Genomic DNA, 23,289 nt, shown 5'->3' with positions numbered 1-23,289 from the left:
AACAAAGGTAACCTCCCCCTGGGCATGCAAGCGGGCCACTTCCCACAGACACGGACCCAAAGATGAGCAGTTCTCACAGCCGCTGACCACGGTGTAAACTTTACAGCCTACAGTCTCCATGGATACTGGAAACGTAGCTCTGTGGTCTTCCCTTCGCCCAAGGTGCAGACTGACACTTCGGCGGGCGCCGCTACGAGCAAAGATGGATAGCGTTACTGAGGCCAACCGTGACGTCACTGTCTGGTCCACCCGAGAGTCTCGTTTACCTTTGACCCCGCTGGTTTTTTGCGCTGCTAATGGAAACGATTGATTGGACAATTTCACGGCTGACTTGAAAAGGTGCTGGTGGGGGTCAAAGGTGACCAGGCTCAGGACCGCGATCACAGGAGGTGAGGAATGGATGCATCTACACTGTCCACATTTCCCCAACCCCACCCCTTCATCTTTCCTCCCTGTGAATGCATAACCTACCCTTCATCCCTTATTTTTTTCTTGTTTGTTAAGGCGAAGATGGATCGTGTAGAAAGGAGATTTACACAAAACCCAGACGAGGGGATAGTTTTGTAAGAGGGACAGCTTTGGAGAAAGGGAATATTAGCGGGGATGGTGATAAGGGTGAGGATGGAAAGGTGGGGTAGGGGAGGGGGAGGAGGAGGAAGAGAGGTAGTGGTGGATCAGACTTTTCAGAGTGTGTAAGCCTTTCGTCAGACGCGTCGGCGCAGACTGTGTTCACTGGGGTCTGGAGAAAGTCGCCACACGTGTCGCGAAAAAACGGAAAGCGGCTGACAGGTTCAAGCAGCGCCACAGAGACTAATTGCAGGAGGACTGTCAGCAGCTTATCGAGCGGCGAGGAGCGGGTGGGGAGGGTATGAGGATGGTGGGCCAGCGCCACAGGGCTGCGAGCAGCAGCAGCAGCAACAACAGCAACAGAGCTCATCGACTACCAGGTAGGGGGCACCTGTCTGATTGTAGTCTCGTGTGTACAGCAAGCAAAGACAGAAATAATAAGAGAGAGAGATTGGCAAGAAAGAATGAATGGATGCAAGAACGAAAAAAAAAATGAATTAAAGAAAGAAAGCAAAAATAAAATGAACGAAAGAAAATTTAAATAAAGAATATAAGAATGAAAGTAGGAAAGAAAGGAACAGGAAAAGAGGGAAAGTTATACAGGAGAAACATGGAAGAACATAAATTAAAAATAAAGAAAAAACTAAAACAAGGGAAGAAAAACAAGAAAAAAGGTAAGCAAAGTGACAAAAAAAAAAAACAAAACAAAAAAAAACAAACAAACAAAAAACAAACTAACCGATAAATGAGAAATGAAGAAAGAAAAGGAGCAACAAACAAATATCGATGACTTGTAGAAAAGCAGAATTTTCTTTTTGATTTCCATCCAGACAAATTACAATAAGTATAGGTCAGAGTAAACTTACCCAAAGTCGTAACCGATTTTTTTAAATTTTAATGAATCATTAAACTTCATCAGAATTATTATTGGAGGGAACTGAATAACCCACGCATGATGCACGTCATCATAAAGAACTGGAGTCTAATCACTTACCATTAACAAGTTTGCTGGGTAGAATGACACCCGGAAATGTCGCCCTCGAGACAAATGAAGCTTTATATTCTCTTTTTAGTCTTTCAAGCTTTTATTGGGTGGATAAAAATGCACGCCACTGCAATTTTTACAGCATTAGGATCGATACTTAATTTGTCCAGTTTTTGCTTTCTTTCGTAACGCACCCCACTCTCCACCCGTTACACATATTACCCACAAGCCTCCGCAGTGACATCAGAGCGCATGCTTTGTGACCTTAAAGGCCAGACTAAGACAGGAACCTAAGCTGAAAGTTGCTGACATGTTAATAATATAACATTTGAGTTGTTAGAAAACTGTGTTGTTTATTTTTATTGTTGGTTTTGTCCACGTGATAGATTAATTCTCGTGAATGTCTCGTGACTCGAGAGCATGATGCGATGCTCGTGGCCTTATGTGTCGGGACTGGGATATAGAGGTCGGGTCCGAGGTCGGGCCCGAGTTTGAGTATTAGTACCAGTGTTAGTGTGTGTGTGTGTGTGTGTGAAAGAGAGAGAGAGAGAAAGAGAGAAAGAGAGAAAGAAAGAGAAAGAACTACGAACCACACCAGATCCAACATGTGATGACAGGACACTATGATGCGTTCCGCAGTAAATACTGCAGGTTCAAATCCTGCACATGCTCCGCTTCTAATATCCTATTCCATTATTTCTCTCTTCACCATCCTTTCAGTCCTCTCCTCGCCCTCTCTCTCTCTCCTCTTTATGATCATCAAAATTTACTCTTCCACATGCCAAGCATTTCTTGTCGTTTAAACAGCTCATCTTCTATTCATGTCTGTGTAGCTCTACCACTCTAGTTACATAACAGAAGGTTGTATCTGCCAGACATATTGACTTAGTCAAATTTCTCTCTCCCTCTTATGGTACGCTGTGCCTTTAACCTTTGACCTTTGTTTTTTTAAAAGGTACACTACTCAATCAGTCCATGTTTTATCACATGTTTGACAATTTCGCCAGTTCGGCGTCGGCGCAGAAGTAGGAGTGAGTTTTCTATTTATGAATAATATATGGCTTCTGTTTAGGTCACAAGACTCAGCTGATCGATGTAGCCTCCAGGAAGTTTACCTCCCTCCGCCATCTACCCTTTCCCCCCACACACAACAGGTTAATGATGCTCGATTGTGGTACATGAAGAGAAGGTTTGTGGGCGGTGACATTTTTTTATGATCGTAACACAATTAAAATATTAACAAACAAATTAACTCAAATAAAGACAGAAGTCTTTACTCTCTCGTAGCAGCCTCGGACACGCTCAACCGTTACTTTGCTTTAACTGGGATTGAAACTCCGGGGTCTGTCGGTTCGTTTCCCAGGAGTATGTGGACTATAAAGTACTGGAAGTTTCCTCAGTTGTTTATATATATATATTTTTTTTTTTTAAAAACAAGAAAAAATTATGGTCTTTGGAGAAAAAAGTACAGGCGTTTGCTGGAAGTAGTGACAGGAAGGTGAGGGTCTGTGAGGGAGGAAAATACGAAAAGGTTGAGGGGAGAATTGAAGTAGTGGGTAACAGTCTACAACCTGCTATCAATGAACTAGTGTCACGGGCTGTTACTAGTGTTAACATTATTACTAGTTATTATTGTTAAGAGGGGTAGGTTCCTTTGGTGGAAGGGCAAACCAAAATGGCTGGTGAATGAAACGTTGACCGTTGAGTAGGTAACGGAAAAAAGAGATGGACAGACACGGACAGACGTGGAATAACTTTGACTGACAGGACAGATGGTTGCACGCTTCATTGCGCATATTAATATACACGTGAAAGTTAGTATATTACAGTTAGCTAAATGGCCGTTAAGATGATTGCAGAGGTAAAGGACCCGCTCTCCCACTCTCCCACACACACATGCAGCTTACTGTAGGCCGGTATCCGGTTTCGTCATTAGATGACTTAACGATAATCTAGGACGCTGTGATTGACTCTTTCGCGATAGAGTGATAAAACCAGTTCACTTCTCGACATTTACCTGGAGTTTTTCTTTACAAAGATGTTGGGGCATTTTCTACTCCGCCATCGAAGTTTTTTGTTTTGTTTTCGAATTTTTTTTTTTTTTTTGCAGCACTCTTCGTGACGTTCCTCGTAGGCGTCACTGGTGAAACGCGTCACCATTAACACCGGAAGTAAATTATTCAGTTCACGGTTTCTGCCTAATTATCGATTCGTCGCGCGCAGGCGAACAAAATATGGCCACCAAGAAACTGAGTACCTGTGTTATTTCATCTCTCCCACCCCTTCATTCCACCCGAACCCCGCCACTGATCGCCAAGAATACCCGCAACCACCCGACACCACCGCCTTCCACCACCACCGACTTCTACAACAATATTAATATTATGATTGTAGTCTGTGTTTCTCCACCTTCCAGCGAGAGTTCGATCCCTGCACGGCGCCTCCTCTACTACGTCGTCCAAACGGCAGTTCCACGTTGCTAGCCACCCGTTGTCGCCGTCACAACGACGGAGCAGTGTCGCAGCACGCATGCGCACACACACAGGAGACAGCAGCCAGCCTGTTTGTATCATCTCGCCCAGGAACAATGGCTGAATGTCTTGCTGGGTCGTCACAGTCGCTCTCGGCGCTGAATAGCCGTTGCAGCCTCCGCCGCTGGACGCTGGACAATGCAAACATTCCGCGCTGCACCCGCCTCTCTTCTCCGCAAATGTCAACCGCAGCCTCCGCCTTTTACGACGTCTGTTACGCCAGTACAGAGACGGATCGTCTGTCTCTCCTGCGCCTTCCGTTAGGACCGTCCTCAAAGGTCAAGGACGTTAAAATGTGACGTTACGCGCACGTAACAGTCACTCGGTGACAACGGTTTTTTCCCTCTTTCAGTTACCTCCCTGCAGTTTTTGCAGAGATCGCCGATGTAGGAAACCACGAAATAAATAATTAAATAAAAAGTTTCTAGGGGTGGGCTTCAGCGCGAGACTTAAACACGAAATGAAGTGACTTTTAAAAGCTTTGGGGTCAACCATGAAATGAGGTTCAAAGTTGCTGGCAGTTTAACAGAACATAAAGTTGTGGCTAGACTGTTTAACAGAAGGTAAATACGTCACTAGATTGCTACAATAAACGGGTGGAGATCATTTAGTTTGTATTTTTACAAGCCCACAGTATGGACGTAAACTCTAACTTCTGCCTTTGAGCCTGTCGGTGACGTGTCAGCGGGTTTAGTCAATTTAGTGAGCCTGTTAGTGACGTATAGGCGGGATTAGTCAGTTTAATGAGCCTCTTAGTGACGTGTAGGCGGGTATAGTCCTTTAGTGAGCCTGTTAGTGACGTATAGGTGGGTATAGTCCATTTAACGAGCCTGTTAGTGACATATAGACGGGGATAGTCCATTTAGTGAGCCTGTTAGTGACGTGTAGGCGGGTGTAGTTCACTCAGAGCTTACCTTTGAGGCGTCACGGTAAATAAGATTTTAAAATCCAGGTAAGAGATGCAATGGTCAAAGGCTCATGGATGTAACTGAGCTGTTCAAATAAATTTGGAGATTAGAATCTTTGAGTGAAATAAACGCACCCTGAACTGGAAATAATTTTGAGACTTGACGAAGCTCCGGTTACTGCACCTGCATCGTTTCCACTCTGTGTGTGTGTGTTACAGTGTAACGCTTGTAACTGTCACCCTGTGTCACTGAGGTCCTCCCACACAACTACTTACAAATAATCATAAAATGCGAGCATGTAACTACTGCCGTGTGAGAGTTTGCTATGTGGGCTGGGGTGGTGTTGGTGTTGGTGGTGGTGGTGGTGGTTGTGGTGGTGGTGGCGGTGGTGTTGACGCTGGTGCTGCTGGTGTTGGCGCTAGCGCCGCGGCTGCCGAGCAGCGTTCTTCCAACGTTCTTGCAGTCGAGGCTCATTTTGTCGTTTCACTAACAGACTCTGTCACGAAAATGTCAGGAACGGAAGGTAATTATACACACAGTGGAGAGTGCGTCTGGGCCAGACCCGCCTCTCTTTTTCTTTCTCTCTATCTCTCTCTCTCGTGCGTGTGTACGCAAATGTAGTTGTCGCCGTCTACGTTCACAGTTAATTCACAAGGTAACAGTTATTCAGTCTCTCTCTCTTTTACTCTGTACCTTTAATCAATCATATCCTTGTAACAAAAACAAAAAAAAAATGAAAATAAAAACAAAAAAATCTTCTCTCTCTTTTTTTCTGTTGCAAGACTCGTTGATCCATTTCCTGGATTCAACAAAGTTTATAGTCGAATGTGCTCGGCAAAATCATTTCGACAAAACCATCGTCATCATGTCGACAAGGAAATTCCGTTTTTGCATATCATATATCATCCGGGGCCTGACATTCAACGGGAACTGTTGTACATTGACAAAAACTACAGTGAGTGTTGACAAGAGTAGTTCATCCCCGAAAAGCTCGGTCAAGTCAGGAACTACTACAAGTCAGCAAGAAGTAGTGACAGTTGACAGGAAGTAGTTCAAGTCGACAAGACCCAGTGAAAGTCAACAGGAATTAGTTCAAAGAGAACTGGTGTAGGTCGACAGGAGTTAGTTCAAATCGAGAAGAACTGGTGTAGGTCGATAATAATAATGAAAACACTTCAGGCAGCAGACCGATCGTCATAGAAGATCCGGCCAGACTAAAGAAAAACGGAAGAAAAACAGGAAGATACTGGAGCATGGTGACAGAACTCTTGTCACCCTGAGTCCTCGCTTGCGCCCCTTGGTCCTCATCGACGAGAGAGTAGTCAGTTCGAAATCTTCTCGAGGTTGAAGCATTTTCCCTTTCCAAAATCAACAACAACAACGAGAAAGAGAGAAAGGTGTCGCCACTAAGCAGTAGTCACACACCGAGGATGGAACCCCACAACCCAAACTCTCATCGCTGACCTTTGGCCTTGTGTAGTTTGACTGTTAACGAAATGAAGGAACACGTGTTAGGGCTAAGCGGCCTGGTGAGTGCAGGTTAGTGGAGGAGGCTGTTGGCCTTATTTACAAGTGTTAGTTTTTGTCTGTCAGGCGGAGACTGCGTGCACGAGAGTGTGCGAGCGTGGGAGCCAGCATGACGGCCGCCGACCGACATTTGCAGGCACAGAGCAGGAGACTGTACAGACTGGGGTTACCCCGCGTGGGCGCGTGCTTGTGTGTGTGTGTGCGTGTGTGCGTGTGTGTTTCTATGTGTGTATATGTGTGAGTCTCTCTCTACATATTAACGAGCGTCTTTGCCTCTCTGTGTTTATTCTCTCTTCCTTTGCGTGTACGTCTCTTTCTAAATATTTGTGTAACCTACTTTCTGGTTATTATTCTCACTTTCTTTCTCTCTCTCCCCCTTCTCTCTCTCTGGTATCTACATTAATATAGCTGTGCCTGTGTGTTTGCAGGCCTGACGGGTGAGTGGGAGAACAGAGGTGTCTGTTGTACCCGGGCCCGCGGCTGAGCATTTGTTTTCTTCTTTTCCTTTTCTTTTAAAGAAAGGTTAGAGTGACATTCTTCAGTCTGGAGATTTTTTTTTTCGATGGAGCGGGATGCTACAGGTTCGATTCACTTTTCCTTATTTACTAACCACTCGCGTGTAAACAATTCTATGTTCAAGTAGGGATGTAGACCCTAGTGCACTTGTCCTAATGTTTGTAGTCTATGTGACGTCACTGAATGAAGTGTAAATATTGACAATCAGATTGTAAACATGTTATTATATACTGGGAAAATAGTTTAACGTTAGAAGGGAGAGTCGTCTGACTCGGGCCTCTTGCTGGCTCTCAGCGGCCCTGAGTGTTTGGTATGTGGATGTATGTATCTGTCTCTCTATGTATATATCTGTATGTGTTTCTGTTGGTGTGTGTGTGATATGTCGATGTATGTGTCTGTCTCTCTGATGTGTATATGTAGCTGCATCTGTGTGTGTGTGTGTGTGCGCGCGCGCGCGCAGGTATGTCTCTATCTCTCTCTGCCTGTATTTGTGTTTGTTTGTTTGTTTGTTTGTTTGTTTGTTTGTTTGTTTGTTTGGTTGGTTGGTTGGTTGGTTGTGTGGCATGTGCATGTATCTGTCTCTCTATCTCTGTCTGTATGTGTGTCTGTGCGTGTGTTTATTTGTGTGTTGTATGTGCATGTATGTATCTGTCTCTTTCTTTCTCTCTCTCTCTCTCTGATATGTGAATATATCTGCCTGTGTGTGTAGGTAGAGGCGATGAGCTTGTTAAGTCCGGGTTAATTGCGCATGCTCCATGGCCAGCCACGCCAGCGATAACAACCTCCACTTTGTCAGCCTCCGTGGCTGCCGCTCATTAGCTCGACGGTTGCACAAGGGGTTTATTGAGAGCACCCCGTGCATCAGCACCGACAGACACGACCACTCTCTGAAAACCGTTTTTGTCCGTGGTCAGCAGAGCGCCAAAGTACGGGCCTTTGTGCAGTTTTGATCTTTTAATAACTTAGCTTCTCTGCCCCTCATCTAGCCTCTCGTTAGAATGCAGCAGTCACGTGATTAAATCACTTTGTATATCATCTTCTGGCTCCTGATACACATTGTATCTATCATAACCGCCTTCCTCATCCCGTCTCTGAAATAAAAGAAACCGCCGTCGACCAACAAATTGGGCTTAGTAAATTGGATGCACAGGCAAGAAAATAATTTTAAAGATACCAGACTCATTATTGGTAATGTCAAAATAATTGTGAAAAAAAATACACAACACTTCTCTGCCTGGCCTGACGTCTGGGAGGTAACCAATAGCAACGAGAATCTACTTCCCAGAGCGAATCAAATGTTGAGGAGTGAGGGAGTTAATCGCTTGTCCTTTTTTCTTCCATCTCGAAATTAATGTTTTAGTAACTTTGCATCATCGTGAAAAGTACTTCAGGCAGTCAGCCAATCGTGACAAAGATCAGGTTCGCCGGCGAGGAGGTCCCGCGAGAAAAAGCAGGAAGATACGAGAGTTTAGTCAGGGAGGATGGCTTGATGGATGTGGTGGTGGTGATGGTGGTGGTGAGGGATGCTACTACTTGGGGTATCTCGGTCAAGTTTGCCAGACCCCACTGAGGCTTGGAACCTGTCGGCTGGCTGAAACAATTAAATTTAACAAAGTGTGATTTGAACGGCCGCCATGTCGCACATTTATTGTCCTTTCCCCTCGAGGCTTTGGTTCGAGGCTGAAGATCTTCGGCACGTGAAATTGTCTGCTGTCCTCCCTCGGCGTCCATGTGTTTGTGTGTGTGTGTGCATGCGAGTGTAGGTGCTCGTACATGTGTTTGTGTAAGAGAGAGGAGCAAATAATGCGAGTTGCTACATGTGAACAGACCATCATCCTAGTCAAGCTCTACACCCTGTCGTCTGCTGGGACAGGGAGCTGGAGGAAAGGGTATCAACCGCTGCTAATGACGAAGAGGTCAGCGATTTGTCTCCCCCATCCCCTGTGAATGAAACGGAACGCCCTGTGGAAGGTACACAACTCTGCACCAGTTACACATGACGGAAATTTCTCACTTTAAATGCCATCGGGGTGGCTGGGTGAGGGTGGGGTGGTGGGATGGATGTTTTAGACCGAGCCAGCAACTAAGGTTATATATCATGGCAAGGCAGCCAGCCCTGTAAACAGATGCCACATGCAGAGAAAGAACAGTCTGACCGAGACGAGAGCTGAACCTAGAACAGAAAATCTGTGGCTAATGTGTGTGCGAGAGCGTGCGTGTGTGTGTGCGTGTGTGCGAGCTCGCATTCACCCCCATCTTTTACATCTTGATCACCTCCGTAAAAGAAACAAGGCCGGAGGGAACTTTATGGGGTCTTGTAATACTGTGCTATCAAAGGGAAAAACAAATTGGGCGAGGGTTTAATGTAAGACAGTTTGACAATATCGACGGGAAGCTCGAAAAACAACGAGAAAAAAAAAAAAAAAAAACACCACCCCACCCCAACCCACCCAAGACTTTTCTACTGTCGTTCTTCATCACTGCCCGAGGGAGGCTGGAGGTAGGGGTGGAACAGAACTCCTTCCCCTCCTACCGACACAAAAAAGAAAAGGTCGGACTTTCAACATTAGCTTGCTTGGTGGACATGTTGATACCAACAGGAATGCAATTTCTGCAAGACATTATTTGCCTGAGATCAATTTCGAGGGAACAAATATGTCAGCGGCAAGCGCAGGGCCTGGTGATAGAATCGGCGCAACGAGGTCGCGGCCGTTGACTCCTTCTTGAGATTAGAAGATGAATAGGCGGCGCTGCTCGCAGTTCTGCTGAAAGTCAACGTCGCCTGGGCCACGCGGTGCCCACACGTGGATGTCCACACTAACCCTGTGGTTGCCCACACTAACCCTGTCGATGTCCACACTAACCCTGTGGTTGCCCACCCTAACCCTGTGGATGTCCACACTAACCCTGTGGTTGCCCACCCTAACCCTGTGGAAGCCCACACTAACCCTGTGGTTGCCCACCCTAACCCTGTGGATGTCCACACTAACCCTGTGGATGCCCACCCTAACCCTGTGGGTGCCCACAGCGTAGTACCAACCCTGACGTCATCCCTACTGGTAAATCTCTGACGTCACACGATACACACTCAGCTTCTCAAGGACCGACATTAACTTCTCGGGTATGTGATTATGTTGGGAATATTTTTTTGAAGGTTTGAAAAGAAAATCGCCAAACATAATCACATACTTGACTAGATGTTATTGATACCCGGGGTGTTTTAAAGTAAGACAGTTACACGGAATGTTACAAAGTGGGTCACATTTACCTGGTATATTAAAAACTAGATCACAATCATCATATTACACAGCGGACCCCATTTCCCAGTATATCACAAAGTAGATCGTCAACAGAAGCTCTGCCTTCCCGCACTGCATGCGGCCTTCGTTGAGGTTAAAGGTTAAAAATAAGGTCATTGTGCTCATTCGCAAAAAAATTAGCCTAATGAGAGTGCGATGTTGTTACCAACTGAGAGATTAATTGTATATTTGACTCTGGTTGGACAACTACTACAATGCAATATACTACTTGACTGTAAGTCAGCAAGACAGATGACTAGGCCGTTTAGTACTTTAGACAAGAACAGTTTAAAGTGGTTCAAAAGTAGTGCTTGAGAAATAATTTCCTGTGTAGTGATTCAGAAATATCTCTATATATATTGCTTCACAAATATTGCTATGTCCAGAGGTTCAGTGGTTCAAATATTTTCGTACAAATTATATCTTAAAGGGAAGAAAGGACAACAAAGAAAGAGATGTCGAAGAATGTGTCTGGAGAATAAAAAGCACCAAACACAAGCACTGCAACAAAGAGAGACTTTATATCTTCCCAGCTGACATCTGCGCAAGCGCGGACAGCAAAAGAAAACGCCGACTTCCGGTCTTTAGAACTGAGAGGAAAGATGGACGAGCACATAAGAAAGAAAATTTGTGGCGATACTTGCTCTCTCTTTGATTTACTCCCATTGCAATGTTTTCATCATTTTATTTTTTCCCCTTCGACCTAGAGATCTTTCTAGTTGGGAAACCATGTTCTTCGTCTTCACACGCACCAAAAATAAATATCGAAAGGAAGATGGTCAGCGAAAAGAAAAAAATGTGAATGTAGAAAGGAAAGAAATACGAATGAAGAAGTGGAAAGAAAGACGAGTTTAAAGAGGAATGAAAATGGAGAAAGAAATGGGAGAGAGATGATGAGAGGGAAAGAACATGAGGGTAGGAAAGACGAAAAAAAAGGGAAGGAATATAAACGCACCAAGGAGAGAAAGATGAGAGATGAAAATATAAAGAAAACAAATAAAATAATGGAAGAACGGAAAGTTGAAGGAAATAAGATGGGAAGGAACAAAGAAAATATAAAAGAAGAAAAGAATAGAAAAAGAGTAGAGAACATAAAAGACTAATAAAAGAAAAAAAAATAACAAAGAAAGAAAAAGATATGAATGAAGAAAGAAAAGAGAGATGAACGAAAGAAACAAAGAAAGTTGAACGAAGTAGGAATAAAAGAAAGAAAGATAAGATATTAGAAAGAAAAGAACGATGATGATCATAGAAAAGAAAGAAAGACGAACAAAGAAAAAAAAAGACGAAAGCAGAAAAGAAAGAAATAGAGAGGAAAGAAATATGAACGAAAGAAAGAGATATAAAAGAAGGAAACCCAAAAAATAATGAAGGAAAGAAAGATGGACGAAGAAAAAAAAAGAAGACAGAAAGGACTGACCAAAAAAGGGAAAAGTACACACAAAATGATGGAAGAAACAACCGAAAACGGCCTGATAGAGACAGAAAGCTATAACTGCAAAAAACTAAGTAAACAAATAAAATTCAAACCAGCCTTGTCTGACAATGCCTGTCAGCACTCGTGTGCACCGAAAAGCTGGCAACTTCCATCTCCGATTTCCTCGATAAGTAACGGCCGTCGCCCCTGACAACAGCAAGCAGCGGCACCGACCCCGGACAACGGTCTGTTATTTCTCCAAACACTTCGCGCTCCCTCCGTCACGCTACGCCACCCCTCGAGGAGGGGTAGGGGGCACCACCAGTTCCACACGCGAGGCTTGGTGAAGAAAAGCTAGGGAAGTGACGTCACCAACCCTACCCTCCACCACGGGATCTGCTACGTCACGACCTCGCTTCCCTCGCCAACCCTCGCCTCCGACTTGTCCGCTGTCACGTGACACGGGTCTGAAAGCTGGAATCATGCAAGTCCGCCTCCAGAACACAACAACTTTATTTTTTAAAGAGAGATAGACAAACAGAGAAAGCTTCCGTGCTGCTGTTCCTGTACTTCGCTGGTTTTCCGCTATTTGCAGGCAGAGACTAAGCAGCAAGCGGAGCTAACCGACAATCTTGATGCTGGAAGCCGGGTTATCGTTCCTGACTTATCGGTCCTGGCCACGCGTTTTCTGCTGTTCAAAGGAAAAATAATATTTTATACCACGAGTTCCCCCCATTGTAACCTTTATCTTCTCGCCTTGTTAAATGTGTAAAATTAAGTCACATCTTCCCAACAACTTGTTATTAGTTTCCATGACGCCGGGGTTGCCTCGTTGTGAACGGTGTAGATCATAGGGGCAGTCAACGAGGACGATCAATCTAGGAGAAAGAAAGCTGGCTTCATCTTTTGGATTATCTCGTATTATTCGTAAATTAGATGCACGTGGCTGTGGAGCAGCTAGTGGATAAGCAAGACGAGTGTGATAACCACAGAGCAGGCGTTAAATCAGGAATAGTATGCATGACCGATCTTTACTTTCTTACTTTAATGAAATGAATTACCAGTAAGTTTGACTTAGGTAAGTTCATACCTAATGATAATCGACATCAGTGTGCATGAGCGTGCGTGCTGTCTTGATTTTTTGTTTTGTTTGTTTGTTTGTTTGTTTGTTTGTTTGTTTGTTGTTGTTTTTTTTTTAATTGGTGTGGATTCCCTCACATGACTGGATGGTTACAAACAGTCAATAACAATTCATTTTTCTCGTAAGCACATGATATAATATGTTTCAATTTATTTTACCCGCGTTTAGGGAAAATTCTATAGTCTTTGATGAGATTCTTTTGTGCAAAGAAGGAAACAACACTGAACACAAATATGAAAAAAAAAATCGCACAGCAAACTGAAGGGAAGGTGAGATTCGACTCCTAATAGACTGACCCGAAGAGCATCAGAAAGTTCTTTCTGAGTCCAACACATGGAATGCCAAAAATAAAAAGATAAAAAACCGGAAATTTATTTTTTTTAAAGTTGGCTAACGACTAATTATAATTTTGTGTTGTTGTGTCTGTATATTTGTTTGTTGATATGTCTCTCAGTGTGTTCTATGTTTATTTACAGTTCGTATTTGTATGTTTGTGTTTCTCTTTGCTTTCACGTCCGTACAGCACATGAAGTCCACTTTCAAGCCGGAAAATCATCATCATCATCATCAGCAGCAGCAGCAGCAGCAGCATCCCAGCTCTAGAGCACAAGTCATCGCAAAATACTTCACTTCAAATATTTGCTACATTTCCTGTTTACAGTATGCCTGGCCACATAAGTATGTACATGCTTGTAGTTTACAACAGATATACTTGTCTGTAACTGAATCTTCCTGACTCGAAGATATACATGTGTGTAAAAGCTTGGATGTATTTGACACATACAGCGAAGAATGTACCTGAGGTTAACACAGCCATACATGTATATTTATGTCTACATGTAGATAACAGTTACAGCAACCATAATAGTAAGCCTGGTGTTTGTAGCATAAATGCATGTGAAAGTATGCATGTAACTGATGCACAGAAGAGACACACGTATACAATCGTACATATGTTCAAAGCAATCATATTGGTATGTATGTAAAAGTATGCATCTTTGACTTCTAACACTGGCATGAAAAGGTCAAAGTTGACATTATGTTTGTAAAAAAGGAGCGGAATCTACTCCGGGAAGTATACATGTGTTTGACATCTACAGCGGAAATACTTCTAACTAAAAGAAGCCTGTATTTTATGTACACAAATTTTATATCCGTAAGTAAACGTGTATGTATATATATTATTCAAAGCTGACAAACCTGTAAAGTATGAATATTTTGTATGAGTATGACAGTTGAATGGCTGGATGTTAAGGTGTGAATATGTGTGACCGAAGCCAACACACGCAGCAAAGTCATAGACTAACAAATGTTCTTTCAAAAGTTCAGATTATATGTCAGCCGAGCACACACACACACTCACACACACTCACACACACGCTCACACACATACACATCTCTTTCTCACACTCACACACACACTCGCACACGCACACACACACACACAAATACACATCTCTTTCTCTCACACGCGCAAACACACTTTCTCACAGATATGCACGCGCGCGCACTCACACATCACGGAGGATGGAAGTGGGAGCAAACAGGAGATAAGGCAACAAATCGACGACATAAAAAAAAGTCCAGCGGAAAGCAGGTGACAGCGGCCCCAGGACGAGGTCTGGCCACAGAATATTCCAGGGTGATAGTGGGGGAGGGACAGGGGATGGGGAGGAGGGAATCGGTGTTTTACGCCGAAGCAGCAGCAGGCCACGTCACTGTATTGGTGACGGCGCTAACCGTCGCACTACCGGACCGCTCCATACGGGGTGGGGACTGGGGAGTGCATCAACAACCTCAAATAATAGACTTTAAAAAAATCTGACAGGGTGTGCCATGAATATTGTATGACAACAATTAGCACGTTGAGATGAAACCGATCGTCGAACTTGTCCTGGTTAGCTCTCTTGTTCTCTTCCTCATTCTGACTCCTCTCTCGACAATCCCTCCGCCCGCACCTCGTTCATTTGTGTGTGTGGGTGCGCGTGTGTGTATGTGTGGGTGTGGGTGTGTGTGTAGGCACGTGCAAGTACTACAACACAGTTTAAGAAACACGCAAGTTACTTTGAATATGTTACCTCAATCTGGATTCACATGCTCAAGTAGACCTATGTGTAGTTTGTACTTGAAGCCTACATATCCACCCAACCACAAATATATATAAACAACGAGCTTATTCATATGCACGCGCACACTCACACTCACGCGTATGCTTGACTGATACATTTTTTTGTGTGTGTATGTGTGTGTGTTTGGTCGCGCGTGTGCACGGAGTGCTCGCTACACCCACGTGTATCGTGAAAAGCAGTTGCTCATTATTACAGTCGTTTAACCACCCACATCTTCCCACCACCACCACCACCCGCTCGGACAGTCCTTCCACCCCGCACCTCCAGCGGACAGTGCGCTCTGCCAGCATCCATCAACGCGCAATTATCCCAACGCCCTCTGTCGGCCTGCAAAGGGAAGCGACCGCGCCTAGCCTGGCCGCGAGGGGGAAGCTTTCTCACAAGGACTCCGCACTATGAGAGAGTCCGCGAGGTGGGCGACACACACACACACCGGCCATTTGATGGCTGCAGCCAGGGAGTGGACATGGGAACCACGCGCGCTGCATGATGGGACGGCGCCAGCTGCTGTCGTCAGCGTTGGTGAGGGTTGAGCGTGTTCCTCTGGTGCCACCTGGCGGTGGGACCTTGTGTATAATAACGCAGCGACTGACCATGTTTACATGATTTTGTACAAGGTCTCTTGTAAACCACTCCCTAGAAGAACAATGTCAGAAGAAGTAATCACGTGACATCTCTCGAATGCTCTCCCATGATATCGATGTGAACAAAAAAAGAAAGGAAAAAAAAAAAAGAGAAAGAACCACTGTGTTAACAAACGCCTACACGCTCACACACACACAGCACTATCATATTACACTGACAATGAAACGTCGCTTAATTCAAGCTCCATTTCCGGTTGAGAGTTATCCCGCTTGGCTCGCTGCATGCAGTGATGTGCAGTCTTGCCCGAGCTTCATGCAAGCGCCGTTAGGCATTATTGAAATCACAACCACCTCCCGACGCTGGACAACGGCGCCACTAGCCGCTTCCTACCCACTCCTCCTCCCTCCGGCTCCATCTCTCACTCGGATGGAGAGACACTGCTACGGGGGTCAATGACAGGGAGGTGGAGTGAGGGGGTGTGGAAAGGAGGGAGGAGGTGGAGGGGACGAGATGACATTTTGTGAGGCGACTTCTAGAGGTGTGCGAAACAGAAAAATTTCAGAATAATCTGGAACAAGCCATGTGTGTGTGTGAGAGAGAGAGAGTGTGTTTGTGTATGAAAGAGTGAAAGTATGTGTTGTAAAGAAAATATGAACGGTGGTGAACAGTAAGAAGGATGAAAGTAGAGAAAAGTAATACGGAGAACGGACGGCTTACATGTCACAGGAAATCAAATACAAACAACAACAAAAGCAAGTAGTGACTAGTATCCCCCTTCTCAACCCACTTTCCTTCCCCACCCATAAAGAAAAAAATACCAATAACCCCCTCCCAACACCTGCGCAGGCATGCACAACACACAGACACACAGACACACACTCTGTATCCCACCTACCTTCACCTGGGAACGCCTCCAGGATGGCGGTCGTCAGGAGGACATGTATCCACACTCTCCACCCGCTGCTCGTCCGCCCCCCTCTGTCCACCCGCACGTGCATGGCGCGCGCTCGCTCGCTTCCTTCTCCTCCCGGTCTTCCTCACAGGTAAGACAGTCGCGCACTCTTACGAGCAACCGCTGACCTCCATGCACCGGAAAGCCTGCTCCTCCTAGCACCGCTGACAGCGCCACCACTCGCTCATGTCCCAGGTGAGAGTGTGACGAAAGGTGATGAACCTTTGGTGGGAGGATCAGGACGATGAACGTTTGACAGTATGGAGGGGATGAACCTTTGACAGGGATCAAAAAGCTTTGACGGTCTCACGCCCTGCAAATCTCATCAGGCTTTGAACCCACAGCCTGCGAACCTCCAGCCACCGTGTAATCAATTCACGCAAAGGTGAATCCAGTTGTCCGCAGTGGAGTTGGTGGCGATGGGAGAGACTTTCTAACTCCAGCAAACTCCGGTAACACCTGTTGATGAACGATGCACGCAGTTTGTATCCGTTAATTCGTTGAATTTTGTTTTACCGGAACGAGCATTAACCCCCGAAGTCAAAGCAAAACAAAATTTTATCTCCCAAACTTCAACATCAAATGTCACAGACGAGAGAAATAAAATTTTCCTTCTCGGATTGGGAGGGTTCGCCACCTGACGTCATCAAAGTTGCGGCGGAGGATGGAGAAAAGGAAGTTAAGATGATAGCACGACTGACACAAACCACATCTCATACTTCGTCCGATGAAATTGAAGATGATTGGGCTCCTCAAGACCTCAATCGATGTCACTGTAGCAAAGGGACAGTACTCACTGTAGCAAAGGGAGACAGTAGTCACTGTAGCAAGGGGAGACAGTAGTCACTGTAGCCAGGGGGACAGCACCGCCATCAAGTCTCTCCTCCCCTTGTCGGCCGAGGGTTCGATGTCACACCGGTGTAGATCCAACAAGCGGGTACGTGGGGTAGGTGTCATCGCACCCCTTTCCTTGTAGCGGGAATTAAGCGGGTAGTTTTGGTCAAAACACAAACACAATCTTCACCACGTGTCGGGTACTCACATTCTGCGATCCTTGCTCCTCTTCCACTTAGATGCTGTTATTATTTTTTTTTTTTTTCAGAAATTAAAAAACAGTTTTACCAGCAACTTTCGTTCTCTCGGCGACTGGTATCGTTCTCGCAACTTGTTTTGTTCTGTTCCTCCACTCCCCGAGCTTGTTGCCTTGGCCTGCAACGGCGCATGCGCCGGCGTGTCCCTGGTTGTGTGTGCGTGCGTGTGAGAGCGTGCGCGCGCTGGGCGCGTGGTTGAGTGCGGGTTTCCGACGGGAATGTGAACATTTGCAGTGAACGCTACTTGCAGCGCCCCGCGCCGCCTGCGCCGCCAACAAGGATGTCGACCAATCAAAACGCGGGGACGCCTCGCGCCGGGTTGCGCTACAGTTGCCCGTTGCTGCGCGAGAGAGTTGTCGGTGATGATGATGATGGCGGATATATCGGGAAAGAAATCATTCGCGTGCAGCTTGAACACCGGAATGGAGGGGAAAATGTAACCTGATGTTTGTTTTCTCGGGTATTAAAAAGTAACAACAACGAAACTGTATTCAGAGTAAAGTTATTCTTGAAAACATCGTCATCATCATTGGAAGATTGTGACAAGATGAAAACGATGATACTGATGATGAGGAGGAGAAAAATGTGGTGGTGGTGGTCATCGTCGTTTGGCAAAAGCACGAGGTTCCATTGAAGAATGTTTGACTAACAATGTAACCACCTCGCGTCCACCTTAACTTGTTCCGGAATCTTGTCGGATGCTCAGAGACCAGTTTGCGCCTGCGCTGTGCGGCACATCCGGTGCTGAAGCTGACTGCGCATTGTGGGGCGAAGCAGGATGTGGTAGGGGCATGTGATGACAGACTTGAAGCACCACGTGACATAAACACACAAGATGCAGATGGTAGATGAGGATAAACATGACGCAAGCTGGCACAGGATGTGCGACACAGGCATGGTACAAAACGACATAACGACAAGTGACACGTGACTGACATTGCGTAGCATGACACATGACATGAGACGACATGCATGACACAATGCTGCGACACGCACGACATGAACTGACATATGGAACAGCACGACACGAGACTACAGACACATGACACAAGAGGACAAACATGGTGACACGTAACACAAAACAAATCGCATGTCATGACACAATGAACCACACGAAACAAGAGGACACGTGACACAACACAGGATGCAGCTGCTTTGTCGGAACAGCGTGACCACGACTTGAAAGCAAGTAAATACCAGCCATGAACAAGAATTTTAAATTAAAATTTCTGCAATTTTTTTTTCAGCTTCCATTTTTTTTTAAGTTTGGGAGGGGGAGCCAAAATGTCTGAGTGCTTTACGCACGCATGCGATGAAGTGGATGATTTGAGTGAGTGAGCGTAGTTGTCACGTGACTGAGACAAGTAGAGAGAGTGTGCGGAGTACGAGAGCTGTACTCACGTGCAGGACTTCCATCGCACGAGAGAGAGAGAAAGCTGAGCTGAGCACGGACGTGTATAGGTGGACTGCTGTCTGTCTCCCGAGACCAACGCTTAGCCTCTTGTTCTCCGCTGTTAGTCTCGACGAGACAGTACACGTCTGGTGCCTTACCTCGGAGACACAGGTACCCGAGATAATATACCTGTTGCTTTTTATAGCAGGCGCACGATAACTTAAAAAATTACTTTATGAGTTTTTTTTTTCCTTACTGAACCCTTTATTTTAAAATCACAGGTGGTGATCCCGTTGGGGGCAGGGCAAGGGGGAAGGAGAAATTTGCACTTCTTTATCTTTTGAAAAAATTAATACGGGTGAGAGATTGATTGGATATTGCGCATGTCCACATCACCAACAGCATCGCATCGTAATGAACAGAAGGATGAGTGGGAGGGTTTGAGGCAGACGGCCATCCACCACAAGACATCCTCCCTGCTTTCCTCATCCTCCGTTTTTCACCCTGCGGGCCGTGGGTTATGAACCAGCGGCACATCCGTAACCTGATGGAGTCGCTCACTTCCCAGCAGCCAAGTTGTTTCCCTTTCACGAACCGTGTAACCGTTGTTCCCGTCAACATTCCGACGTCACAGGAAAACCGAACCGGAGAGCCTGCAGCTTGTCACCCACTGGCAACATGCCGGAGGTTCATTTTCAACTCGGTGACAAACGTCCTCTTGTTTTCCTTCTCCCTCCCACCCTCGTATCCTCCTTCCCGGCAGGCACTGCTTCGTCAGCGGGTGTCACGCGTCCTACCCGACGGATTTGGAAGGCGAGTCTGGTGGTTGCAGCAACAAGAGTTCGGGGGACAGAAACCTGACTCCATGTTGTGAAGCAGCTGCACGGAAAGCTGTCAGTGGATCACTGGATCACTGGCCGTTGATGTCTGAAAACAGTCACTCGTTAAGGGGTAGAGGGGGGTGGATGTCGGGGGTCGGGGGTCCGGGGTGACGTGCGTGCCTGTGTCTGCGCGTGCGTAAGGGAAAGGAAGGTTCACTCACAGCATGCTGGGGATGGGGTAGGTGGTAAGGGGGTTGGGATGAGTTGGGCTCAGGGTATAAACAAGGAAACGCGAGATAAATGAAACTGGTCGAGTGATCAAAGGAGAAGAAGAAAAAGAAAAAAATGAATAACGGGCCAAACAAGGTAAGTAAAGGAGAATTAATGACAGGCGCGAGCAAAAACTGAAGATAGGCAGGGATGGGGTGTAATTGTTTTTTTTACACCGAGCCAGCAACTAAGACTACATCACGGCATGGCAGTCAGCCCTGTAAACAGATGTCACAGAAAAAGATCAGCGTGCCCGAGACGAGAACTGAACCCAGGACACCCAACCCTCACTGTCTTGGTGACAGGCGCTAACCTCTGCGCGTTGACAGGAGACAGAAGAACATGAGAGAGCTAAGTGAACAAAATTTCTAACCATAACCCTTCCTCTCCCCCAGAGTGCGAAATCACCTCAAGGTTGAAGCACTTTCCTGCTAAGTCCAGCAGCTGAGGGAAGACACGACAGAAGGAGGGAGAAGCACGCGCGGACTGGAGCTTGCTGTGGATGGAATGCACTCGTGCCATTTCTTCAAGCTCGTTAAATAAAGTATATAACTAACTGGCCCACTTCCTGTGTGGGAGACAGTTGCTTACTCTCACCGTAACCCCTCACCACTCGGTTGCAGATGTAGCTTGCTCTTCATCACACCGATGCACATCAGCTCGTTGTACATCATCGTCTTGACTACTACTAATCAAGTTATTTTATATCGCCCTTTACCCCATCATCAAAGGGTAGATCAAAGCGCCTGACAACAAAAAATATAAACACACAGAATTCTAATAACTCAGACACATAACATGTTGTCTCTAGAATGGGAAGATGAAAGAAAGGAAGCCAGTAGTTGCTCCTAGCTCCCTCAACCCATCTGAAAAAACTCGGAGGTTGCCATTTTTTCTACCGACACCACGGTTCCGGTCTAAGAACGGACCAAACAGGCACGAGTCGTTTTATTTTATTTGTTGTTGTTTGTATTTTTGTTGTTTGTATTTTTGTTGTTTTGTTTTTTGTTTGGTTTGGTTTTGTTTTTTGTTTTGTTTTTGTTGGGGTTTTTTTTTGTTTGTTTTTTGTTCTGGTGTTTTGTTTTGTTGTTGTGGTTTTTTGTTGTTTGTTTGTTTGTTTTGTTTTTTTTTTTTTGCTGCTCGTCACTCACTGTATGTCACGCACTGTACAAGGTGAAGACACGAACCATCACACGTCACTCACTGTACGTCACGCACTGTACAGCGCCTCTCTCGGTACAAAGCGGAAGTTCAATGTCTTCAAAGGGCAGCTGACCGGGAGGAGAAAAAAAAAATTAAATTGCTGGTGTGCGCGACAATACCAGGTGGCTTTCTCCCGGAGTTGGCTCCACTGCCCTCGGGATAAACATCATGGCATCGAGAGGGTGGTCGTATCTGACACTCAAAAAAAAAAAAAAAAAAAAAAAAAAAAGGAACAGGAAAGGAAAGAAAGAAAGGAAAGTCAGACGTGGAGACCTTCATTTTGTCAGCAGACTCCATCCACTGTCCCCCCGGCGGTTTCCTTAGATTTCCTGGAGACAGGGGTTAAAAAGGAAGAATTTATTGACAAGGGTTTCTTTTCATCTGTCTTCGAAAGTATATACCAGCGTGTCTGTGTGTGGGTGGGTGGGTGGGTGAATAGATAAATAATATTGGGGAAGGAACACGATATCGGTTAATGACTTTGTTTGTCTCTCGGTGACAAAGAAGGTTTTGTTTAATTACTTTCCCTAATCATCATGACACCCCCTACTTGAGAGCTCACCTTGTCGTGTTGTTGATGTTTACAATCAAAAGCCGTTACATCAACAGATGTATTCAGTGATCGCGACTTCAATATAGGTATTGTTTTCATGATTCTTAGTCCAGTTCCTGCTGGACATTAGTTGGTCTGCTTGTCTGCTGTCCTCTGCATGGTTGCCATCTTTATCTTCATCTCTTCCTGTATCTTTCTCCATATTTATCTCTATATCGAGATCCCTAACATCTCAGAGATCTCTGGTACTGCTCGTTTGTCTGCCCACCTTTCGTCCTCTCTCTCATTCTATTTTCTTAATGTCTCTCCCTATGTCTTTCTCTCTGTCTCTATGCTCTCTTTTTTTCTATCATCATTTCTTTATATATATATCTCTTTTTTATCTCTTTCAATAACTCTATCTCTGTCTCTTATCTCTTTCAGTATTTGTCTTTCTGTCTCTATCTCATTTATCTCTCTTTGAATCTTTTATATATATGTCTCTTTCTGTCGATCTCTCTATTTTTATCTTTTTTATCTTTCTATCTCCCCGTTTCTTTCTATATATTTATCTCTATTTATATCTCCCTCTCTCTCTCCCCATATCTGCTTTCCTACTCGCTTGCCTGTTTGTCTCTCAGCCTGCCTGTTTGTCCGTTCACCCGCGCGCGCGCGTGCCTTTGATTTCTGCTTCTGCGCCTGAGAAATGTCTGGGATGATCCCAGCGATGGCGAGACCGGAAGCGGAATATGAAAGGTGAGCACAACCCTGTCTGTGAGTGCACAAAGCCCCCTCGGCCGCCAGCCTCCGTTTCTGACCCGAGTGCAGGACAACTCTTCGTATCTACGGCCGCTTGTTTCTATCGCCTCCCCTGTCCTTCTCCTGTCCAACTGTCGGACTACATCACCGCCGACCTCTGACCTCCTTCTCCCCTCCTCTCTCGCCGTGCTGCGCTCTGTGCTTCTAGCAAGCTGTCTACAATGACAATCGGTGTGAGTAGGCTTCTCCATTGAAATGCTGTGAAAGGCAGTCTATTTACTCTTAAGTGGCGTGTGCTGCCCTCTACATCAGAAGTAACATGTCTGTGGATTAGAGAATGGTCAGCCGTTGTAAGGATGGTAAGTATGGTAGGTCCTGCAGCAGAATATTGGCCGAGTCCGGGACGAGAATAGTAAAATGTACAAAGTCAATGAAATAAAAATAAAAATTAAATAAAAATAAAAATAAAACCACCCGTATATACATTTGATCCACTTTGAACTGTTACAAATTAAATTTAGTCATCACTTCAGAAGTTTGCTGTTCAGTGACTAGTGGCTCCACCTGATGATCTGGTCCCCTCAGTATCTTCGCGTTCCTCGAACCGAAGCGGCACTGCGCATGTCAGACCGACTCCGTGCAATAAGAACTTCCGGTTGTGGT

At 45.4% G+C, this 23,289-nt stretch overlaps 1 protein-coding gene across 2 annotated transcripts in view; it reads right to left on the bottom strand.

The window, feature by feature from the left end:
- Positions 1 to 18,156, bottom strand: part of LOC112574892 (limbic system-associated membrane protein-like) — a 126,022-nt gene extending 107,866 nt beyond the window's left edge. The window contains exon 1 of one of the 2 annotated variants that reach the window (XM_025256254.1): positions 16,501 to 18,156. In XM_025256254.1, coding sequence (XP_025112039.1) covers positions 16,501 to 16,603 — 103 coding nt within the window. In that variant the 5' untranslated portion in view covers positions 16,604 to 18,156. The remainder of the gene's footprint in view (positions 1 to 16,500) is intronic. The other variant, XM_025256252.1, reaches the window with a different exon arrangement.
- Between the last annotated feature and the right edge of the window lie 5,133 nt (positions 18,157 to 23,289).

This window comes from Pomacea canaliculata, linkage group LG11 (genome assembly GCF_003073045.1).
Source record: "Pomacea canaliculata isolate SZHN2017 linkage group LG11, ASM307304v1, whole genome shotgun sequence".
NCBI classification, from domain to species: domain Eukaryota; kingdom Metazoa; phylum Mollusca; class Gastropoda; order Architaenioglossa; family Ampullariidae; genus Pomacea; species Pomacea canaliculata.
Note: the sequence above shows the minus strand (reverse complement) of the source record. Positions and strands in the feature narration are given on the sequence as shown.